At 36.0% G+C, this 22,676-nt stretch overlaps 1 protein-coding gene across 2 annotated transcripts in view; it reads left to right on the forward strand.

The window, feature by feature from the left end:
• Positions 1-22,676, forward strand: part of CPS1 (carbamoyl-phosphate synthase 1) — a 191,330-nt gene that overhangs the window by 28,685 nt on the left and 139,969 nt on the right. The window contains exon 1 of one of the 2 annotated variants that reach the window (XM_025405627.1): positions 6,520-6,754. The exons of the other annotated variant lie outside the window; for it this stretch is intronic. Coding sequence (XP_025261412.1) covers positions 6,737-6,754 — 18 coding nt within the window. The 5' untranslated portion in view covers positions 6,520-6,736. Of the gene's footprint in view, positions 1-6,519; positions 6,755-22,676 lie in introns of those variants that run through there. 2 annotated transcript variants of the gene reach the window in all.

Consider the following 22,676-nt stretch of genomic DNA (forward strand, 5'->3'; position numbering starts at 1 on the left):
AGTATCCCATGGTGTATATGTAGCACATTTTCTTTGTTCAATCTACCATTAATGGGCACCTAGGTTGATTCCATGTCTTTGCTATTCTGAAGAGTGCTGCATTGAACACATTGTTTTAGTAGAACAATTTATTTTCTTTTGGATACATATATATCCTCCAGTAGTATATATCTCTCTCTATAATGGGATTGCTGGATCAAATGGTAGTTCTGCTTTGAGTTCTTTGAGAAATCTCTAAACTGCTTTCTACAGTAGCTGAGCTAATTTACATTCCCATCAATAGTGTATAAGCATTCCCTTTTCTCCACAGCCTCTCCAGCATCTGTTTTTTGACTTTTTAATAACAGCCATTCCTACTGGTGTGAGATGGAATCTTACTGTAGTTTTGACTTGCATTTCTCTGAGTTATGTTGAGCATTTTTTCATGTTTGCTGACATAAGAGAAGACATATGGTGTATGTCTTCTTGTGAGAAATGTCTGTCCATGTATTTTGCCTGTTTAATGGGGTTAAGTTGGTTTTTGCCTGTTGAATTGTTGAAGTTCCTCATAGATTCCTGATAGTAGACCTTTGTTGGATGCATAGTTTGCAAATATTTTCTCCCATTCTGTAGGTTGTCTGTGTACTCTGTTGATAGTTTCTTTTGCTGTGCAGAAGCTCTTTAGTTTAATTAGGTCCCACTTGTGAATTTTTGTTTCTGTTGCAAGTGCCTTTGAGGACTTAGTCATACATTCTTTCCCAAGGCCAATGTCCAGAATGGTGTTTCTTAGGCTTTCTTCTAGGATTCTTATAGTTTGAGGTCTTACATTAAATCTTTAATCCATCTTAAGTTACTTTTTGTATATGGTGAAAGGTAGGAGTCCAGTGTCATTTCTTCTGCATATGTGTAGTCAGATATCCCAGGACCATTTATTGAATAGAAAGTTCTTTCCCCATTGCTTGTTTTTGTTGACTTTGTCAAAGATCAGACGGCTGTAGGTATGTGGCTCTGTTTCTGGGCTCTCTATTCTGTTTCATTGGTCTATATACCTGTTTTTGTAGCAGTAGCATGCTGTTTTTGTTGCTATAGCCTTATAGTATAGTTTTAAGTTGGGTGATGTTATGTTTCCAGCTTTGTTCTTTTTGCTTAGTATTCCTTTGGCTTCTCAAGCTCTTTCTTAGTTCTGTATGAATTGTAGAATAGTTTTTTCTAGTTATGGAAAAAATGACATTGGTTGATTGATTGGAATAGTGTTGAATCTGTAGATTGCTTTGGGAAGTGTGGCCATTTAAATAATATTGATTCTTCCAATCCGTTTCCATTTGTTTGTGTCACCTATGATTTCTTTGAGGAGTGTTTTGTAGTTCTCCTTGTAGAGCTCTTTCACCTTCTTGGGTAGATGTATTCCTAGGTATTTTATTTTTTTGTAGCTATTGTCAATGAGACTGCATTCTTGATTAGGCTCTGAGCTTGAACATTATTGGTATATAGAAATGCTATGGATTTTTGTACATTGATTTTGTATTGTGAAACTTTACTGAAGGTGTTTATCAGTTCCAGAAGCCATTGGCAGGGTCTTTAGGGTTTTCTAGGCATAGAATCATATTGTCAGTGAAGAGAGATAATTTGACTTCTTCTTTACCTGTTTGGATGCCTTTTATGTCCTTATCTTGCTTGATTAGTCTGCCTGGTACTTCTAGGACGATGTTGAATTGGAATGGTAAGAATGGGCATCCTTGTCTTGTTCCACTTCTCAATGGAAATGCTTTTTTTTTTTTCTTTTTTATTTTTTTGGTCTGTTTAGTATGATGTTAGTTGTACATTTGTCATAGATGACTTTTCTTATTTTCAGGTACATTGCTTCAGTGCCTAGTTTGTTGAATTTTTCTTTTTTTTTTTAAATAACGAAGGGATGTTGGATTTTGTCTAAAGCTTTTTCTACCTCTTTTATGATGATCAGGTTTTTTGTTGTTAATTATCTTTATGTGGTAAATCAAATTTATTGATTTGTGTACATTGCATGAACTTTACACCCTAGGAATGAAGGCTACATCATCATGGTGAATTAACTTTTCAATATGCTGTTGAATTTGATTTGCTAGTATCATGTTGAGGATTTTTGTATTTACGTTGATCAGGAGTATTGGCCTGTAGTTTTTTTTTCTTTGTGTCTTTGCTTGGTTTTGGTATCAGGTGAATCCTGGCTTCATAGAATGAGTTAGGAAGGAGTCCTTCCTCTTTCTATTTTTGGAATAATTTCTAAAGAATTGAAACAAGCTCTTCTTTGTATATCTAATAGAATTTTGCTGTGAATCTATTTGCTGTGGAGCTTTTCTTAGTTTGTAGGTTTTTTTAAATTACTGATCAATTTTGGAACTTGATATTGGTCTGTTAAGGGTTTCAATATTTCTTTCTGATTAAATGTCAGTAGATTGTGTGTTTCTAGGAATTTATGTATTTCTTCTTTCGTAGTTTGTATATGTAGACGTGTTCATAGTCGTTTCTGAGAATCTTTTGTATTTCTGTGGGATCAGTGCTGTCACTTTTGTTGTTTCTGATTGTGTTTATTTGGATCTCTCTCTTTTTGTTGTTAATCTAGCTAGTGGTCTGTTGATCTTGTTTATTCTTTCAAAGAACCCACTTTTAGTTTTGTTGATTTTTCTTTGTATGGATTTTTGTGTCTGAGTCTCATTCAGTTCCACTCTGACTTTTAGTTATTTCTCTGCTTTTGCTAGCTGTGGGGTTAGTTTCTTTATCTTTTTCTAGTTCCTGTAGGTGTGATGTTAGATCGTTAATTTGAGATCTTTCTAGCTTTATGAGGTGGGTATTTAGTGCTATAATCTTTTGTCATAACATTGCTTTTGCTGCATCACAGAGATTTTGGTATGTTGTATCTCTGTTTTCATTTATTTAAAGGAAATTGAAAAAAAATTTCTTCCTTAATTTCATTGTTTACCCAGAAAGTCATTTAGGAGCAGGTTGTTATTAATTTCATGTAATTTTATGGTTTTGAGAGATTGCTTTCTGTTTCATTCCACTGTGGTGTGAGAGTATTTCTATGTTTTTGAATTTATTGAAATTCAATAAATTTGAATGGCTTAGCATGTGGTTGACCTTGGAGTATGTTCTGTGTGTAGATGTGAAGGATGTATATTCTATGGTTACTGGGTGGAGTATTTTGTAGATATCTATTAGTTATCATTTGTCAAGTGTCATATTTAAGTCCAGAATTTTTTGGTTAGTTTTCTGCCTCAATGATCTGTCTAATGCTGTCAGTGGGGTTTAAGTTCGGTTGATGACTTCTTCTACTTCTCTCTTTCTTATTCTTTCTCTCGCACCACCTCATCCAATTGATTCACAATGCCTACACCTTCTATTTTCTAAACAACTCTTTAATTTAATTGCCTTTTCCTCTTTACTAGTGTCTTTAAGTTCACAACCTTTTCACTTCTAACCTATATTATTGTCTTTCTGTCTCCACTGACCACATTCCTATGTGCTCTTCTCTTTGCTTTGGAGATTTTTCTAACATTCATATCTGATCACATTACTTCTCTGTTTAAACTCCGGTAGTTCTGTAGAGCCTTCAGGACAAAACTAAACTCTGCCTTACTGAATTAAGCACCTGATGATTTGAACTCTGGTTATCTCCACCTCATACCCCTACCTCATCCTTTGCATGCAGTGCTCCAGATGGGCTACTGGATCAGGTCTTGCTATCTTTATATATGCTATTCTCTCTATCAGTCCCTACTTGTCCTTCACAACTCAGCTCATGCTATCTTCTGCAGAAAGCTTTTAAATGATAGACCCCAGTTACCCCAGTTATATAGTTAAGACTTCAATTTTTCTTTGTTTCTTCAATATTTTTCCAATTCTTCTCTTTACCACATCTATGATATCAGGCTTCTCTTATTCTATATCAGTTATTTATTAAAATATTAGCTTGATTTTTTTTCTAATGTCCTTTTCCTATCTCTAATCTTTGTCTTTATGCATATATTAATATATGTCTATTGGTGCTGAGTTTTGGGTTAGTCTTTTCTATATCCCTATTTTATTTCTTTACATATTTTCCATATGATGTTTTATAAAGGAGGAAATATTTCATAAAGGACCTCATAATTCCACTTTATTAATAACACTAACCTAAGGAAAGCCCAAGACAAACACATCGAACTTTTTCACTGAGTTCTTTTAAGTTAGTCTTGCTGTAATCATACTGTTCTCAGCAGTTAAACGTTTAGTTGTATCAAAGACTAATATGCTTTATTGGTGCATAATCTTCAAAGAGAGTCTTAAGGTCTCCAAACCAGAGAGCTAGCACAGGCATAGGTCAGAAGTCCACTGCGTGCTCATGACTTATTGTAAAGTAAAGGTTTCTGTTAGTCAATGATAAGACAAATAGACTAAGATCAGCCCCATTCATAAATTTGGTCTGGGTCAGATGCAATTCATAGATATCAACCAATAGATGTGTGAATTGCAATTGTTAGTGGCCTTGAACTGCCCCACCTTGAATTCAGGAAATCAATGTGGCTTTGTTCAGCAGTGACTGCCTGAAAGGACCATAAATCAGGAGCCTCCATAGAACCCTTTTATTGTCAAGGTAATGGCAAAGAAAAATGATAGCAGTTATTCCATTTACAGAGTTTAGCCTTTTTTCTTCTTTCTGATTGCTGTTTCTTCCAGTTTTCTTTTTGTATCTGAATAATCAGAGCATATAGCTTTTGAATTTTTTTCCTAGAGAAATGTATGATATAAAACAGCATAAAGTTCTCAGAAGGATGTCTTAAATAATTTGTCAAAACTCTTATGGCTATGCTCTAGTTTGAACTGACCAATGAAGTGGTCATCCAAAATTAGAGTTTTATACCTTTGTTAACTGTTAGCCACCATTTCTAATTTCATGTCATAATTATATATCAGACCCAGGCCATTATACATGCTATCTATGTGACTGAAATTTGTTCATTTTCCCCTATAAAAAGTGATTAGTAGCTATAGATTGCTGATGGCAATGCTATGATAGTTTAAATGCCATATAGTTTAAGAACCATACATGGTTCTATATAGTCATGATGCCCTGACATTTTCGTATGTTGTCTGTCGTGTCTTGCCAGAGATTTGTCACTAATATTTCTCAAGGTACCAAATATTATGAGTTTCTAGTTTTGTAAATTAGACTAGATTTGCAGCGATCTCTATGATGATGCTGTTACTGCCATTTAATTTCTTTAGTGGGAGAGATAGTGTTGCTAGAGCCATTTGTCCTGGGTATGTTAGCTAAATGTTAATTGTTGCTCGATATCTGCTCTCTTTCTTTTCCTTAGTAAAAGAAGACCAGCTTTTTCAAGTAGATAGATGGGTGGTTAGAATAAAGACTGTATTTCCCAACCATTCTTGTAGATAGATGTGGCCATTTACTATGTTCTGGCCAATGGAATGAAGGTGAAAGTAATGTGCAGCTTATAGAAATTGTCTCCAAAGGGAATGGCTTGCTATTTTTTCTTCTTTCTTTTTTCTAGATGACTGGAATACAGATATGATGGCTGAGGCACCAGCAACCACGTTGGACCTTGGGAAAGGAAGTCACTTCAGAAAAGGAACAGGGTCTCTTATTCTGTGGAGCCTCATAGCTGCCCAACTGCTGTACTTAACAGATGTGTGAGAGAACTAAGTTTCTAACTTATTTAAGCTTCAGCAATTTTTTTTTTCTGAACTAAATTCTCATTATTACAAAATACAAACAAAATAAAGATTGAGAACTGACACTGACAATTCCATGTTTCCTAAATTCCCAACCAACATTTCTGAATGCTGAACCTTTCCAGGTGGGTGACCTGCAGGCCCTTTCAATCTAAATTTAACAAATTCAGCTTATTATCGTAACCTCAAAATTTTCTCCTCTTGTGTTTTTTAAAGTTTTTGTTAATTCCAAATGAAAGCTTTAAAAACATCTTTAGTTCCTACCCTTCTGTCATCAATTATGTGAGTGAAACCAGCAGAGTTAAGATTTTCTTCTGAAATGGTCTTACAAAATCAGAATACAATCTTAAGTTTCTCCATGAGTTTCTGTAGAAAATTTGACGTGTTTATCAACTTGTGCCAAGTTGTTCCTTGCTCTTTGTATAACTGTCCCATCTTTTACACATTAATTATTAATTTTGCCTTACCAGAGTTGCTATTTAATACTTTAATTCAGCTTCTGGAGAACTGATTGCATTTTGCCCAAGGTGTAATCCCACTTTCTAAAACTACAGATAAGTTATATGAAAATTCTTTAAAAATGAATGGACTATGTGTATCTAAAGTATTCCTAATATATTTCATATTCTTTTGATGCCATTCTGAAAGTGAAACTATAATTCATCTCTTTAGTATCAATAATAAACATTAAAAAAGTGTTGCATTTAAAGTTTGAAATACTGCAGTGTACAAAATTTCTGTCCTAGTAAGTGATGCTTAAAGAAATGTTAGTAGTTTGGCATAGGTTTCATTCTGAATCATTATTGTAATTGGCAACTATCATTATTTGTAGTTACCCATTATCTTCTAAATGGCCTTCAGAAATGATGGAGAAACTGACACATTATGAGTATTTCCTGCCCTACATGGATTTTGAACTTGAATTCCCAGCCTTGCTTGCATCTAGATACAAGCACATGACCCAAGCCCCACTAGTCAGATGAACCCAATTGAAACTTCAGTTCAAAAGCATCCAGTATGAGAGAGCAGTGAAGTTTGCATTTTCCTGATGCAAATGTTGGAAGAGGTATTTGACTTTGGCGGGGGCAGGGGCGGGGGGGCGGGGAATAATTTGTGCAAAAGTTCCTAATGGAAAAATGGCATTGCTCTGGGTTGTAGTGATATAATCAGAGTTGCGTTCCAGCATACGGTGCTCAGAGGCAGCTCTGGTAGCTGTGGTTTTCTCATCAGCCTGTCTCTGTCATGTTCCTGGAAACACATCTATACGCTTATTGTTATATTCCTCAGATAAGTTCTGAGAAATACAAACCACCACTGTTTATTTACTTATATTTTTAAATCAAATTTCTGATTTATTCATGTATTCCAGTTTATCCTAAGATGGTGATATATGCCTCAGTATTGATTTTGCTGAATTTATATAATTTTGATAAATATATAACACAGATATTTTAAAAGTTTATTAATGTATAATTGACATCCAATAGATTGTACTTATAAAGTATTTAATTTGATGCACGTTTACATATGTATACATCTGTGAAACTATTGCCAGAGTCAAGATAGTTAATCTATCCATCACACCCAATGTTTCTTTATTTTATTTTACTTTAAGTTCTGAGATATATGTGCAGAACATGCAGGTTTGTTACATAGGTATATATGTGCCATGGTGGTTTGCTGCACCTATCAACCTGTCATCTAGGTTTTAAGCCCTGCATGCTTTAGGTATTGGTCCTAATGCTCTCCCTCCCCTTGCCCGCACCTCCTGACGGGCCCCAGTGTGTGATGTTCCCCTCCCTGTGTCCATGTGTTCTCATTGTTCAACTCCCACTTATAAGTGAGAACATGCACACTCAACGTTTCTTAATGCTTTTTCATTATCTCTCCTTTTTGCCTACCCTCTCTGTCTCTAGTTGACTCTTGATCTATTTCTGTCACTATAGATTAGTTTGAATTCTAACACTTTATGTAAATGGAATCCTACAGTATGAATTATCTTTTTGTCTAGTTTCTTTCACCAAACATAATTATTTTGAGGTTCCTCCATGTTGTTGTGTTTGGCAATCAATGGCTCATTTATTTTCATTGCTGAGTATTCCATGGTGCGAATGTACTACAATATTTTTTACTCACTCATCTGTATGAATATCAGAATATTTGGGTTTGTTTCTAGCTACTACAAAACAAAGCTGCTAAGAGCATTAGTGTGCAAATATTTTATGGGCATATGTTGTCATTTCTCTTGGGGGAAAACGGGGATCCAATGGGTGGATCATGTGGTGAGTGTATGCTAGGCTTTTTATGAAGCTTAAAAATTGTTTACCAAAGTGGTTGTAACATTTTATATTCCCACCAGCAGCGTATAGGAGTTCCAATTCTTTGAAGACCTCACCAACATTTGCCATGGCTAGTCTTTCGAATCGTAGTCATTCTTATAGATAGGTAATATCATCTCATGGTAGCTACAACTTGCGTTTCTCTAATGGCTAAGTTTTTGAAAGATTTCCTTGTTATAGAATCCTAGATTGACAGATTTTTTTTTCTAGTAGTTTAAGTATGTTTATCCTTAATCCTTAATCATCCTTTCATCCTCATCTTTTTTCTTTCTACATGTTTCCTTTTTTCTCAATTTTCAAGATTTTTCTCTTTATTAATGGTTTTGGGCAATTTTATTATAATATTCCTTGGTGTAGTTTTCTTTACGTTTCTTGTGCTTGAGGAACATTGAGCTTGCTTCTACTATTGGTTTATAGTTTTTATTAAAGTTAGAAGATTTTAACCACTGATTTTCACACAGTTTTCTGTTCCTTAATTTCTCCCTTTTGGGGAGTCATATATTGGACCACTTGAAGTTGCCTAACAGTTTACTATTCCTTTGTTTATTTTTAAAAAAAATTTTTTCCTTTTCATGTTTCCTTTTACAGTTTCCATTGCTATGTGTTTGAGTTCACTGCTCTTTTCTTCTGCAGTATATACTTTGGAGTTAATCCCATCCAGCAGATTTTTAATATCAGACATTGTAGTTTTTATCTCCATAAGTTCAATGCTGGTTTTTAAAAATATCTCTCATGACTCTACTTAACTGTTTTTACCTGTGAAATTCAGTCATAATAACTACTTTAATTTCCTTGTCAATTCTAAAATTTGGGTCAGTTCTGGGTTAGTTTTGATTGACTTATTTTTCTCCACATTATGAATATTTCCTGCTTCTTTGTATGCCTGGTAATTTTTTATTGGATGTCAGACACTGATTTATTTGACGCTAGAGATTTTTGTTTTATAATAAATATCCTTGAGTTTTGTTATAGGTCACAGCTAATTACTTGGTAACAGTTTGAGCCTTTTGGATCTTGCTCTTATAACTTCTTAGGTGGAATCAGACTCATATATAGACTATGGCTAATTATTTCCCACTATTGAAGCACAGCTCCTCTGACTCTAATACTCTGTGAATTAGGTCTTTTAGTCTTTCTGTTCCCTCTGATCTTTCTAGGTGGTTCTTTTTCTAGCCTTGGGTAACTTCTTCACATGCGAGTGTTGAATACTTCAGGGAGACCATCTGCAGATCACCAAAGTTCTTGATATATTCTGGATACATGTCTTTACCAGTAATATGATTTACAAATATTTTCTGCCAGTCGGTGTTTTATGTTTTCACGTTCTTAACAATGTCTTTGAAGTCAAATTTTTAAGTTTTGATAAAGTCCAATTTATCATTCTTGTATTTTAAGGATCAAGCTTTGGTGTAGTTAAGTGTTATTTTAAGAATTTTTTTTTAAGTTTAGCCAGAGTAGATTTTGTTGTTTGCAAGTGAGAAATGTAACTGATATGATAATTAAAGAAAAAGGCCAAGAGAATTACATTTTCATTCCATAAATTTTGAATCTAAAATGTGAGTGAGATACTCTGGAATCATAACAATTTATTCTGGACTTACAGTTTCTAAATTTTGAATCTAAAATGTGAGTGAGATACTCTGGAATCGTAACAATTTATTCTGGACTCATAGTTTCTGTTGCTTGCCTTTGCTTCTGTCAACCAGATGGTGCTATTGGATTGGCTACCAAGGAACATCCTTATCTGAATGGTTGAGGTTGTATCGATCTAAAAAATCTCCAGACATAATAGTGGACAATTGCTATCACTTCTTGGTTTCATGGACCTCATCACCATCTTACATAATTAGAAAGAGCATACTACCATCTTGGTGAGACCTCAAATACAAAAAGAGCACCTCCAAATTAAAATACCTCATGATAAATCTGTGATTTGGTCTTGGGTTCTTATGAGCAGGTAAAAGTGCTCTGTTGTATTGGAAATCACTTGATTGTGAAAAATGTTCTGACAGAGATCAATAATTAAATTAAGTGAAAAAATTATATTAATCCATAATTAAGACAGTTAATCCATTATTTATTGTAAACAACTTAAAGCTACCATGGAATTCCAACATCTGAGCAAACTCTGGTGAAATAAGAAAAGAACTGAATTAGAAAATGGGAGATCCAGGTTAAAGTCCTGGCCCTAACACTAACTAGCTGTGAGATATTGGGCAACTCTCTTTTCTTATCTAAGCTTCTGTTTTGTCATCTGTAAAATAAGCATGGGCGAGGTAATGTGAAGTTCTTTATGTTTTTTCTGGACCTCACTGTCAGTATAGAGAACCAACTGGAAATACCTTCTTCACTGGCTTAAACCAGCAGACTTTATTTTAGGACAGAGTGAGTAGTTTGTTGCTAACAACTTTGGGGGATACTGGAGAAGGAAGAACCCGAAAAGGTAAGTTGGTTGTGGTGTTTGCACACTTTATTAAATTTTTTGTATAGATGTATGAGGTACAAGTGCAGTTTTGTTCCATGGATATATTGCATATGGGTTTAGTGTAACCATTACCTACGTAATGTACATTGTACCTGCTAACCAATTTCTCCTCTCTCACCTCCCTACTCTCCCACTTTTCCGAATCTCCAGTGTCTTTTATTCTATACTCTGTGCCCACGTGTACACATTATTTAATCCAAAGAATGAATGCTCATGCAGGCACATATAAAGTGCTTGGCATTATTTCCTGCCGTGGGTGTGCCTGAAGGTGAGGCAGAGATGAACCGGAAAGAGTGACGTTTCTTTGACCAGCAATGCTGACCCTTTGCTGTTTACTAGAAGCAATGGCTTAATTGTGCAAATCAAATATGTGCTTAGTGGAGGGTACCTGAGGTCAAGGGCTAGCCATATAGATGACTATGAGGGAAATACAGTCTGCATTCTATGATGGTCATTACTTTTTGTATATTCCCCAAAGTTTTGGTATACCATATTAATAAAACAATATATGCAAAAGCGCCTACCAGAACAGTTGTTAGAATGCAGGCACTCAATGAACATAACTTCCCTTCTCCCAGCTTCCCCATGCCTTCCTTCTAACATGTACTATGCTCTTTATCTTTTATAAACCTCTGGAGCCCTCTTATGGGTCTCTGACCATTCAGGGTTCTCAGTTTGAATCTGCCCCAGGCTTTGATTTTTTTCTATAGTTTTAGTTTTATAAATATTTACTGACTGTACATATTTTTCTTTCTGGAACCTACATGGTAAATTGCCCTAGTGTAACCAATGGGCAATTTATTTAGAAACAAGGTATTAACTTAACTTAACTAATATTTATTGAATGCTTACTGTATGCTAGTTAATATTATAGTGAGGAGGATATAGTAGGAAATAAGACTAATCAAAGTTCCTGTCTCCATGGAGCTTACACTAGAAATAATGTGAAGTAGGACTAAAATTCAGTACTGGATATATTATTTTTGTCATCCCAAATGTATTTATCTGTTTCCTCATTTTATGGTTTCTGTATCCCAGTATTTCTATGGGGAACTTGTCATCCTTATTTGATTGGAGTCTTAGTGGGACTGTACCTAAAAGTACTCCAATCTCCCTTAGCTAATTCATGGATATATTGGACCATGCTGGACCAATCAGATTCTCTGTTAGGTTGAGTAACAAGAAAATAATTGGAGTGAATTCAGCTCAAAGATGGCACTCTGAAAAGGTCATTGACTCCTGTTTCCTAGAACCTCAGAGCTTTGCTAGTTCTTGTTGGTTCCAAGGCTTTATTTTTTGGCTGTTCTTTCATGCAAAACCTCGTTCAGTGTTTCTTATTTAAGTTGCTGAGTGTACTTTTGTGTTGCTTGGAATCCAGTAGTCCTAACTTACACCAAATCTGGTAAAGTAAGAAGTATCAGTTTTTAAAATCTCTATTTATTCAAATTCAATTCTCAGGTCTCATCCACTGAACAGACAGGAAATTAAATCTAATTTTTATTGGAAGGGGATAGAGGATCCTCCTTTCCTATAGTGATAAGAATGAAGGAGTCTCTCGTCATCATCAGTCATTTTTCTACTTGGGTCACTGAAATACCTATTATCCCAGCTTCTGTGCCACACCAAGGACAAGGAAATCTTTGGTATGGCTGAGTATCGCTGAGTTAGGCTTCAGCTTCTACAGGCACACCATGTAAAACTTAGTATATATAAGCACATATAATTTCTCTGAACTTTTGTACTTTCCAGCTAATCATTCTGATGCAAAACCTCTTCAGATAATTAACTTACTTGAGAGACTATGCTGTGTTTTAAGAACAGCTCAAACTATCATGTTCATTCTGTCTTGTTCACTCACCTGTCCTCTCTAAATTACTCTGGATTTGTGTACTAAACTCAAGGAACAATTAATTTATTCATTCATTTAGCATGCATTTATTAAATTTTTCATGTCTTCCAGGTCCTGCATGAGGCTTTGAAATTATAAAGAACTTATAGCTTCTGCGTGATGATGACTGACAGTCAGAGTGGGGAAGATAAAAGTTTAGTGAGCTGGTGGCTAAATAATCAAATAATTTTGGCAGTGATAAGGGACACAATAGAGGTCTAAGAGTAGGTATAATGGGAGCACAGAGGAAGCTCTTGAGTCTATTTGGAGATGTCATACCAGTGATGGCTTGCAGGAGAGGATAGCTGGGCTGAGCCTTAGGAAACAAATAGAAATTTGCTTAATATACAGGTAGAGTAGGAATAGTACATTCCAAGCAAAGTAAAATGGAGAGAGAGAGAGAGAGAGACAGGGAAAGAGAGGAGGAAGGAGAAGAAGGAGCACCTGTAGGAGAAAGAGAAAGACAAGGACAAGGGCAAGGTTGGGAAAAGGAACCTGGGTGAGAGAAAAGAATGGCACGTACTAGAAAATGCAAACAGTCCCACATGACTGGCATGTCCGCAGTGAAGAGTCCATTGGGGAACTAATGGGAGACAAGCATGGAAAGGGAGGCAGAGGACAAAGTGTGGTGGGTAAAGAATGAGGGATGAGTTCATGTCCTTTGCAGGGACATGGATGAAGCTGAAAATCATAATTCTCAGCAAACTAACACAGGAACAGAAAACCAAACACTACATGTTCTCACTCATAAGTGGGAGTTGAACTATGAGAACACATGGACACAGGGAGGGGAACATCTCACAATGGGGTTTGTCATGGGGTGGAGGGGTAGAGGAGGGATAGCATTAGGAGAAATACCTAATGTAGATGATGGGTTGATGGGTGCAGCAAACTACCGTGGCACATGTATACCTATGTCACTAACCTGCACATTCTGCACATGTATCCCAGTACTTAAAGTATAATAATAGTAAAAAAAAAAAAAAAGAGTGAGTTTTATAAATAGGCTGTCATGGGTGAAAATTCCAGCTTTATTCCTTTGGTGCCATAGACTCAAGGAAGTTACTCAACTAAGTTTTCTTATCTGTAAAAGAGAGAAGGTGGTAACATGTCCATTTTAACATATTGAAAAGACTAAATGGATTTATGAATGAAAAGCACCTAACATGGGACCTGCTGCATAGCAGAATTCAAAGACATTTTTCTTTCCTTACTTCCCTGCCGCCCCTGCCCCACACACCCTGAAATCTATCACAAGAGCCATAAAACTAGAGGTTACTGATAAAAAGTGCTTGGTGGATACATTTGGGAAGCAGTAGGAAACTGAAGAGGGAGAATGAAGCTGAATTCGAGAGAGCCTTTGAATAGGCAGCACAGATTGTATTTAAAAATCATAAAGATTTAAACATTACTCAATTGCAAGCATAGTATTGAAATGAAAACAGATAATAATGATACAAATTGCTATAGTCTTGTCACTAATCAATCAATACTGTCATTTATCCACGTCATTTCTATTTGGTAAATGCCAAAATCTCTATTTTCAATTTTTACAGATTTGCAGAAATATTACGTTGGTGCAAAAGTAATTGTTTTTGGCATTAAAAGTAATGGCAAAAACCACAATTAGATGGCATATGTGTCTTTGAATTTTTATTAAAATTAAGCCTTGATATTTTTAAGTTACTCAACAGCCTTTTTTCCTCTTCTATATTTCCTTCTACCTTTTTTCTTTCCCCTAAGGAACCATTATTAATATCTTGGTGTATTTCTCCACATATTTCTCTATGTTCATAAGACACTATATAAACAAAACCCAATACTAAGTTGTTCATTCTCCTAGAAATGGAGGCCAGTCACATACATTTCTTTGCAATTTACTTTTCTTACATACAAAAATATAAGGGACCTCCAGCTAATTGCAGAACTCCCATAAGATGGAACATTATGCACATATTGAAAACTAATCATGAGATCTTTAGATCTACAAGGGATCTAAGAGATCACCTAGTCTAGTGGTCCCTAAAGCTGTCACCTCAGTTTAATCATTGTCTTAGTGGGTAGAGATTTTGAACATGAGAGAAGTGTTGAAAGTTCTATTAAATATTAAACTGGTGACGACAGAAAAATAGATTTCGAAGGGGTAACCTGGGGCCATCTTTCAGGTCCAACTTTAATGCAGTTTCCTCAGGAAGTGTTTCCTGATACCCCTGACCAGGAGAAGTCCCTTTTTGAGTGTCTTAATAGAACCTTCTATTTGTTCTTTGTTATGTTTACTAGCATAATATTAATAAATTATTTGTTACTGTCCATCTTTGTACCCATGATACTTCTTTACCTAATATATTCTTGACAGATAAAAAAAGACTGAAAAATAAATGAATAAACAAATTTTTGTGGGGGAGAGGCAGTCATACAGCTTTAAAACTTGATGTAGTGGAGTGGGAGAAGGTTGCATCAGGGGCTCAGAGACTGATATTTTCCTTGTGAATTAATGACATTTATTGTTATGTTCCCTAGCATTTGAGGACCATAAGCTTGCATTTATTGGTGTTCTTAGGAATGATAGGACTCTTGGTATGAGGTTTGCAGTAACCGAATACATAGGGATATTGTTAATTTAAAATAGAAGCTGTCTCTTTAAAGTGCTTACATCCTCAACACAAGTCACCCTGTCTGTGGAGACTTGAAGTAGTACTCAATTACTTATTTAGTGGGCATATAATTAGAACAAATGGAAGTGATGATCTTGAGGCACATTTTATCTAGGTTGCCTCGTGATCAGATAAAACATATTTACCCCACCATAGGAAACAGAAACTTTTTTAGTGACCCAATTGCAGTCTCTCTGATGTACCCAGAACTACCTTAGATCCCCATAGAAAGTTGTTTTACACTTATACATGATTTCTGTGTGTCAACAGCACAATTAAGCTTTTTTGGTAATATTTTAAGTAAAATATTACACATTTGAGAGACTATCTCCTCTTATGTATTGATTTAATTCATTGAATGCTCAATCTTATTTCTTTTTGTATTGGTTAAGTTTCTTCTGGTTGAAAGTAATGGAAATCACTAAGTCAAAGAAAAGGTAATTTATCAGAAATACACCAAGATAGTTCAAAGAAGGGCTGGATTAACCAAACAATAGTGCCTTAGGAAAGGCAGAAACAGTGCCAAGTCTGGGGATCTCAGTTGTGAACCTTGTGAACCAGGAAGCCATTGCAATGGCATCTACTATACTGTTATTCATTTAGCTCCAAGTTCATGGGTGTGGGGGAGGCAGATCTCTGTTTTCCTATTTATTTCTGACTATAATAGAAAAAGGTCAAGAGGATTTGAAATAGGGTGCAGTTAGTAGTAGAAATCGAGACGACTTTTTTTTTTTTGGAGTAAATTCATGAGGAAAATTTGACAGGACATTGTGGCTAACTGAATATGAGACAAGAGACAAAAGGATGAATTAAAAAATGTTAACTTTTACAGCATGGGTTATTGAGAAAATAGTAGTGTCCTGAGTAAATTTGGAATGTGGAGTGCTTTTTTGGGGGGGAGGAGATTGTTATATGTTTAGCTTTATGCATATTTGAATGCAAGCTGGTGAAATGTCCCCATTAAGATTTTTAAAGGGAGTTGTAGCGAAGATAGAACTGGGAATATAAAGCTAGTGTTAGGACAATCATGAGAAAGAAATAACTCTCTCTGGAGCTAATTTTATATGTCTTTGATTCTTCTCATTTCCTTAAACATAGGAACCAAGCCTTAATCATTTTTCAATCTTCTAAGGCTTAGCACTTAGTAGGTGGAAAAAAAAACGTCATTTAGACATTAAATTGAGTTGATTCAGAGAGAAAAGACCAGAAAACCAAGAATAATTTCCACTTTCTCTTGCAACTAGTTCAAAATATTGTCTTCCTTTTTAAGGCTCTGCCAGAATAAACCTATTTTAGAGTCTACCTCTTTAATAACCAGAGGGTCAACCTGCACCATTTGTTTTCTCCAGTCAGGTTTATGCAATTTGGAAAAGGTTTTTTCATTTGCCTTCTCTTGGTTGTTGGACTTAATGCATTAGAGTTGCTTAAGCCATAACATTAGCATCTTGAGAGAAAACAATGAGGGATTCATCTCAGCCTGCATTTTCCTTTGAATCTGACAAAAAGAAGAAAAAGTCTGTGAAGATAGCATCCCAGAATATTTTTGCTTACTCTTCATTACTTAATCAATACTTCCACCAGAAGTAAGACAGAATGTCTTACTTCACATTAGAAGTAGAAACCAGGTTAGACATCCTGATAATAAGTGACTGTATTGTGGAGATAGATGAGGATGGATAAAATACAGATTCCATTTGGTTTCATCTTAACTGCATTTATTCTATCTCCATTTTATTGCCCATTCATTGCTCCATGTCAGTTCAATTCTATTCCATTTCAGCTTGAGATATACACACAATATAATGCTAGACATTTTTAGTCAAAAGCATTTTCAAATCTTGTCACCAGATTAGTCTTCTCTTCTTATGCATTTCATGTTTCCTGTAGTAAATTGTAGTGAATTTAAGCTTTAACTGTTTTCAACTTGTAGACTTTAAACATTTTATTAAAAGTGTAATATATCTTGGTAAGGGTTACCACTTTATAATTCTTTCCATTGATAGGAAAGTTGATTCTGAAGGCAACTTAATGATTTGCGTAACGGCATGGAGTGATTTAGCTAAAAGTTGGGCAAAGTGATAAAATCCATGTACAAATGGCCTGTTCTATTGTTAAGTAATACAGTTTTTGATGAGTGTAGTTACTGAACTTTTCAAATAGATTAGACTCTTCTGATTTGGAAATGTATTTGTGGAAAACGCCAATAATTTCTAAATGATTTTTTAAAAATTCCATTGATTTTTAATAATTTATAATTTTTCTTCTATCCTTAACTATAAAAATAAAATTATTCACTATTTTCTATCAAATTTCCTTTCTTATGTTGCAATAATAGCCAAACTACTGAGCATTGTGTAGAATTCTGCTAACCACTTTACAAGAGAGAGATTTACATGAGATTCTTTTGGTTCTGGCTTGACGTGAGGGAGTAAGTGTTTTCAACACTGTAAACTCATCCACAAAACAATGTGTTGGGGTGGGTATAATTATTTTCATTCCTTAGATGAAGAAGCTGAAGCTGAGGAAGTTTATTTAGTTTAACCTAAGGTGGTAGCTGTGAGTGACAGTGATAAAGGCAGCTGTTAAACCGAGTTTAAGAAACTTACTACAGCATCGTAAATATTGCCTCTCTACTTCTTTATGCCCCAACTTCCATTCACACTCTAGTTCTGTTATGTATGTAGCTGACAACCACCTACTTCAGGATCAACTGAAGAACTTGTTAAAAATAAAGATCCCTACCTCTAACTGTAGCAATTTAGATCCAGCAGATCTAGTGTGGCCCGAGAATATGCATTTCTAATAATCATTCCTTGCAGTTACTATGCACAGTAAGCTTGGACAACAATTGCCTTAGTTAATATCAGAAAAACGTTCATGAGAAAGAAAACTTTAAAAAATCTTTATTCTTAAGTATTGTTTAAATACTTTGACAAATAACTGGTAATATTGCCCTAAAAACTCTTGCCATGTCATCAGTTGAATAAAACTACAAGGTTTGAAAACTCTCCAGGATGTGATTTAAAATTTCTGATCTCTAATATAGAAAAAATGATAACAGAAGGCACAACTTGTCAGCAGGTTGAGAGATCATGGCCTTGGGGCTGAAAACCCTGGGGAATCAATTTTAGCCACAGAGGGCAAAGACAGGGGGGAAAAAAAGACGAGCTCTGCAGACCAGATAATTCTCTGCTCAGTTTGTAATTTTGAACAGTACTCTTCTGCCAGCCTTGGCTCCTGTGGTTTCTATTTAGCATTGTGTAATGGTCTCCCAATTGTCAAGTGATTTACTAGTTATTTTAGGATTTCTGTTTCTTTGGTACTTATTATTCCATGCCTACTGAAAAACTGAACAATAAGAGTAATCAATCGGGAACATTTTAATGAGGCAATCCAACCCGAAGTTTTGTATTCAAGTGTTTGTTCAAATTTGAGGAGGTTATGCCTACCAGCTCTGTTTTACTTGGCCTACTCAATGAGAAAGGACAAAAAAGAGGAGAGAATTTCTGGTAACTTTGAGCTGCAGAAGTAAAGGTCATTTATGGGGAGGAGTTAATAGTAGAATGCTCTTTGGACAGATGATGTGCTTAGATTATTTACAATCCACCACCAAGAAGGATTTGGAAACAAGGTTATAATTTGCTCTTGATATGAGGTGAAACTTTAGCTAGATGGTAGGATCTCCTCGGTGTTAAAGTTTAAGTACACATGGATAGTCAAAACCCTATTTTTTATGTTTCTTTGTGTGGTACATGGTTTTCCAGACTGCATTGTTCTTGTGAGGTGAACAACTGGAACATAGTTATTTTTTTCTATTATTTGCTGGGAAAACGTATACTTCCATATTAAGTTAGCAGCTCAAGTTTCCTAAGTCAGTGAGAGTAAGTTTCTGATTGGTTTATATGATACTTTCTTCCAAGGATGTGGAGTACTGTTAACTCTGAAAAATCACACAATTCTTTGGTATTCTTTTAAAGTCAGGTCTCTGATTAACACTACATTTCTGCATCATGGTTTTTTTATTTAGGGGCTCTGAGGTGAAAGCTTAAGCATTTCATTAGTCTTGACCAGATCACAAAGAACTATGAGGCATTTTAGAGAGTATTTAAATAATTTTGGAGGGTTATAAGAGAGCTCAAAACGTTGAAGTGAAGGAAGCAACAAGGTCTGTATCATTGCCAAATTTCAAGAGAAAAGGCTAATTAGTCTTTGACCTTGGAGCTATTTGGAAGGGAAATACATTGCTTGGAAGGTATTAGGTTAAAAATTAGTCTGAAGAATGGAGAGAGCACCTGATAAACTACTAAATGAAGGGCTTTATACTTAGCAGTTTGAAATTCCAAATTACTGTTGTTTTGAAATAGCCATGTGTAAATCTGAGGTAACTGCAAATTTTTCTATTTCTATACTGTATCTTCTTAGGACTAGGGTGATGGCTAGAAAGGGAATAAGAATAGCAATAGCTAATAGCTGTGTCTTTTTTTTTTTTTTTAATTAAAGTTTTTTTGACAAGAAAGATACCCAAATGCTTTGAACTTTCCTGTAGTGGTATATGTCCTAATGCTCAAAGTTTTGAATTGCTCTATTAAATTGAATTGCTCACTTAGTTTGAAATTATCTTTAAAATCTTTGGTTTAGGAAATAACTATTTCTAAATAAACATATGTGTTTACCAGTGAGTTTAATGCCAATAAAACAGTTCCTATTCAGGGTGCCTTATATCTGGTAAGCAGATCTATCAACTGGACAGAGAGCCAACCCACAGTCCAAATGGGAAATATTTTTTAAAGTTTTGCTAGGACACAGTACTCAGTTTTAAAGATCATACTCTTTGATTATGACTGACCAGGACTCCTAGATTAAATAGGTCTTCAAGAAGGTGATCCTGCAAGAACTAATCTCAGTTGTTTTCAAGCTAATGTGGGTAGTAGACAACACCGTGAGAATGAGGGGCCAATTAACTTGAGAAATGTGTGGAAGAGCAATGGTGAGGGGGGAGGAAAGTCACTTTACAGGTGTAAGATTTTCTTGGAGAGTAGCGTGACCATGAAGGACAGGGAATTGCCACCTGGCGAGGCCTATCACTGTCTTTCCCATACTACTTCATATGGATGAGTCGTCTGGACTCGAAGAAGACCTTAATGCATGGAAATGGTTTCTGGTTTTCTGAAGGGTTAAATGTAGATACTGTAAGGGGAGAACTGAAACCCCATGAATAGGGTCTTGAGATTGCAAAAATAGCTACAATAACAGCAAGGAGTAGCTAATAGTTCTATGACACTATATGCTAGACACCGTTGCATGCAGTCTGCCTACAAATCACCCATTTAATCTTCACTACAATGCTAAGACATAGATAATATCATTATTCTAATTATACAGATGGAAAACTGAGGTGCAAAGAGGGTAATTAGGCAATTTTCCCAAGTTCACTCATTTAGCAAGTGGTAGAGTCAGAATATGAACCAGGAAGTCAGGCTCTTGAGTCTGTGTTCTCAGGTACTACCTTCACAAGGGAGTGCATTTCCTAAGACATATTTGTACCAGTTGAAGCTGTGAATATCAAGATTCATTGGGTTGTAAACAGTGATAACATACTTTTTATCTGACTCTGTATGACTATACAAACTCATATTTTATGGAAACTAGTCACTTTAAGTATTTCCTAGTTTTGCGATTTAGAGGCTTCTTGGATGATCCCTGCCGCTGTTTCTGGAAGGAACCTGAGGGATCATGCACCAGACAGTGGCCTACCGGGGGGATTAACCAAATGATCATTTATAAACACTGTGGGAGCAAGTTCATTTCAGAGTAATCAGAAATTATCTTTTGTTCCTCCATCTCTTCAAAGGATAGCCATTGGGAAACGGGGCAACCAAAGGCTAGAACTCTCTCCGCTTGGTTTAATCAGCCAGTGAATTGTTGAATTAAGCCAGTGTCCCTAGCTGCCCTTTGTTGGTTGCTCCTTGATTAGTCCTAGTGTAATTTGAGTGATACAGCCATGTTGGATGTTCCTGCCATATATTCTGATGAGTTAGCACTCTGTTGCTGCTGTCACACAGCTTCTTAAAAGAAGTGTCAGGATACCCTGTGGGGAAATAAGCAGTGTTTCAATGGCAAAGAGACTGCTTGCCAGGGACTGCTCATGGATGCACATGTTGCTTAGGCATGCAGCCAGCCCTGCAGTGATTGATGGATGTTCTGCTTCCTTCTGGTGTATCTTCACTTGTGCTGGGAGAGGGATGAAGGGCACCTTTGAAAGAGGAGGAACCGTAATAATCACTTCATCTCTCTTCTGCTTAATGCAAACTCACTCTGGAAAGATAAATGACCGTCCACTCCTGTAACAACTCCTCAAAATCATTACTATATATCGCTGTGGGCCAGATTTGTACATTTCTAGGATTGTCCCACTGTGGCAGTTATTGACTGCAGTATGTAGCATTGATTGCATGTTTTTGTTAACTTGAAAGTATCTTAGAAGGAATAGGCAGTAAATTTTGAAGAGGTCTCAGTGAATCTACTTGACATGGAAATATATAATTGACAAGACATTGTAATGGGTTTAAAATTTACAGTCATAACTCAGGTATACAGAAATGAAACATTTTATTTTGCTGTTACTGAACTTAACTTAGGTCAAGTCCCCATTTGTTCAGTTGGCTGAAAACAGTTACTTTTGCTGTTTCAATTTAATTTAGTCACATCTAGTTTATTCAATCAAATTCTACGTTCTCTTCCTGGCCCCTTCTTTGATTATCGTCATAGATGATCTAAGTTACTGGGTGGCTTATAGGTCATCCTGGCAGGAGGGGAGGAGTGTCCTGTTCCTTGAGTCTTCTCTGGTCCTTGTAGGCTTTTGCTGAGACATAGCAGTTCTTTTCTAGCTTGTGGACCTCATGTGTAGCATCTGGCATACTGGGTTTGCATGGGCCTGCCTAGGCCTCTGGGCTAGATGTTCAGACTCTACACCTCATGCCCTAACTCTGGCTCTCTTTAGGCTCGCTGAGCACTTCCCTGTCTTTCCTCAGGGGATGCTCAAGAACTCATGGCTACTTTCTATAATGCAGAAAGTAGACTCTGAAACTCTAGGAGGCTTCTTAAGTTCATCTGCCTAAAACATTCCCCAGCTTTTGTGGTGGTCCTTCCACCATGCCTGCCATGCTGCTTTGGTGCTATGCTGAGTGAGTGGTTTTCCCAAGAGTTTGTACTGTTTTCTGACTATGTTTTGAGAGCAGGTTAGGCATCTACCCCTGTCAGAATGATTCAATAGGCTCAATCTCTCTCACCTGGTTCCCCTCCCAAGCCCTCCACACATTAAAAGCTTTCTATCTACCTTTTCGCACTTAAAAAACCTCATGTTTCATCCCTTCTTTAAGTTTTATACTATAAATACTACATCGAGTCATTTGAGCTCTGGCTCATTGGAACCCACAAATCCCCTTTTTCACAATAATACCAGAAAGCCTAGCATTCCAGGTTGGTCTCAGCTACTGACTTTAAAAAAGCCAGATTTGAAGATCAAAGCTGATGAATGACAATGTGATTCTCTAATGTATTTACCCTCTCCTCTGGAAATAAGGAATGCTGGTGTTTGGTTCAATGGGTAAGGTAGGAAACAC

Source organism: Theropithecus gelada, chromosome 12 (assembly GCF_003255815.1).
Source record: "Theropithecus gelada isolate Dixy chromosome 12, Tgel_1.0, whole genome shotgun sequence".
NCBI classification, from domain to species: Eukaryota; Metazoa; Chordata; class Mammalia; order Primates; family Cercopithecidae; genus Theropithecus; species Theropithecus gelada.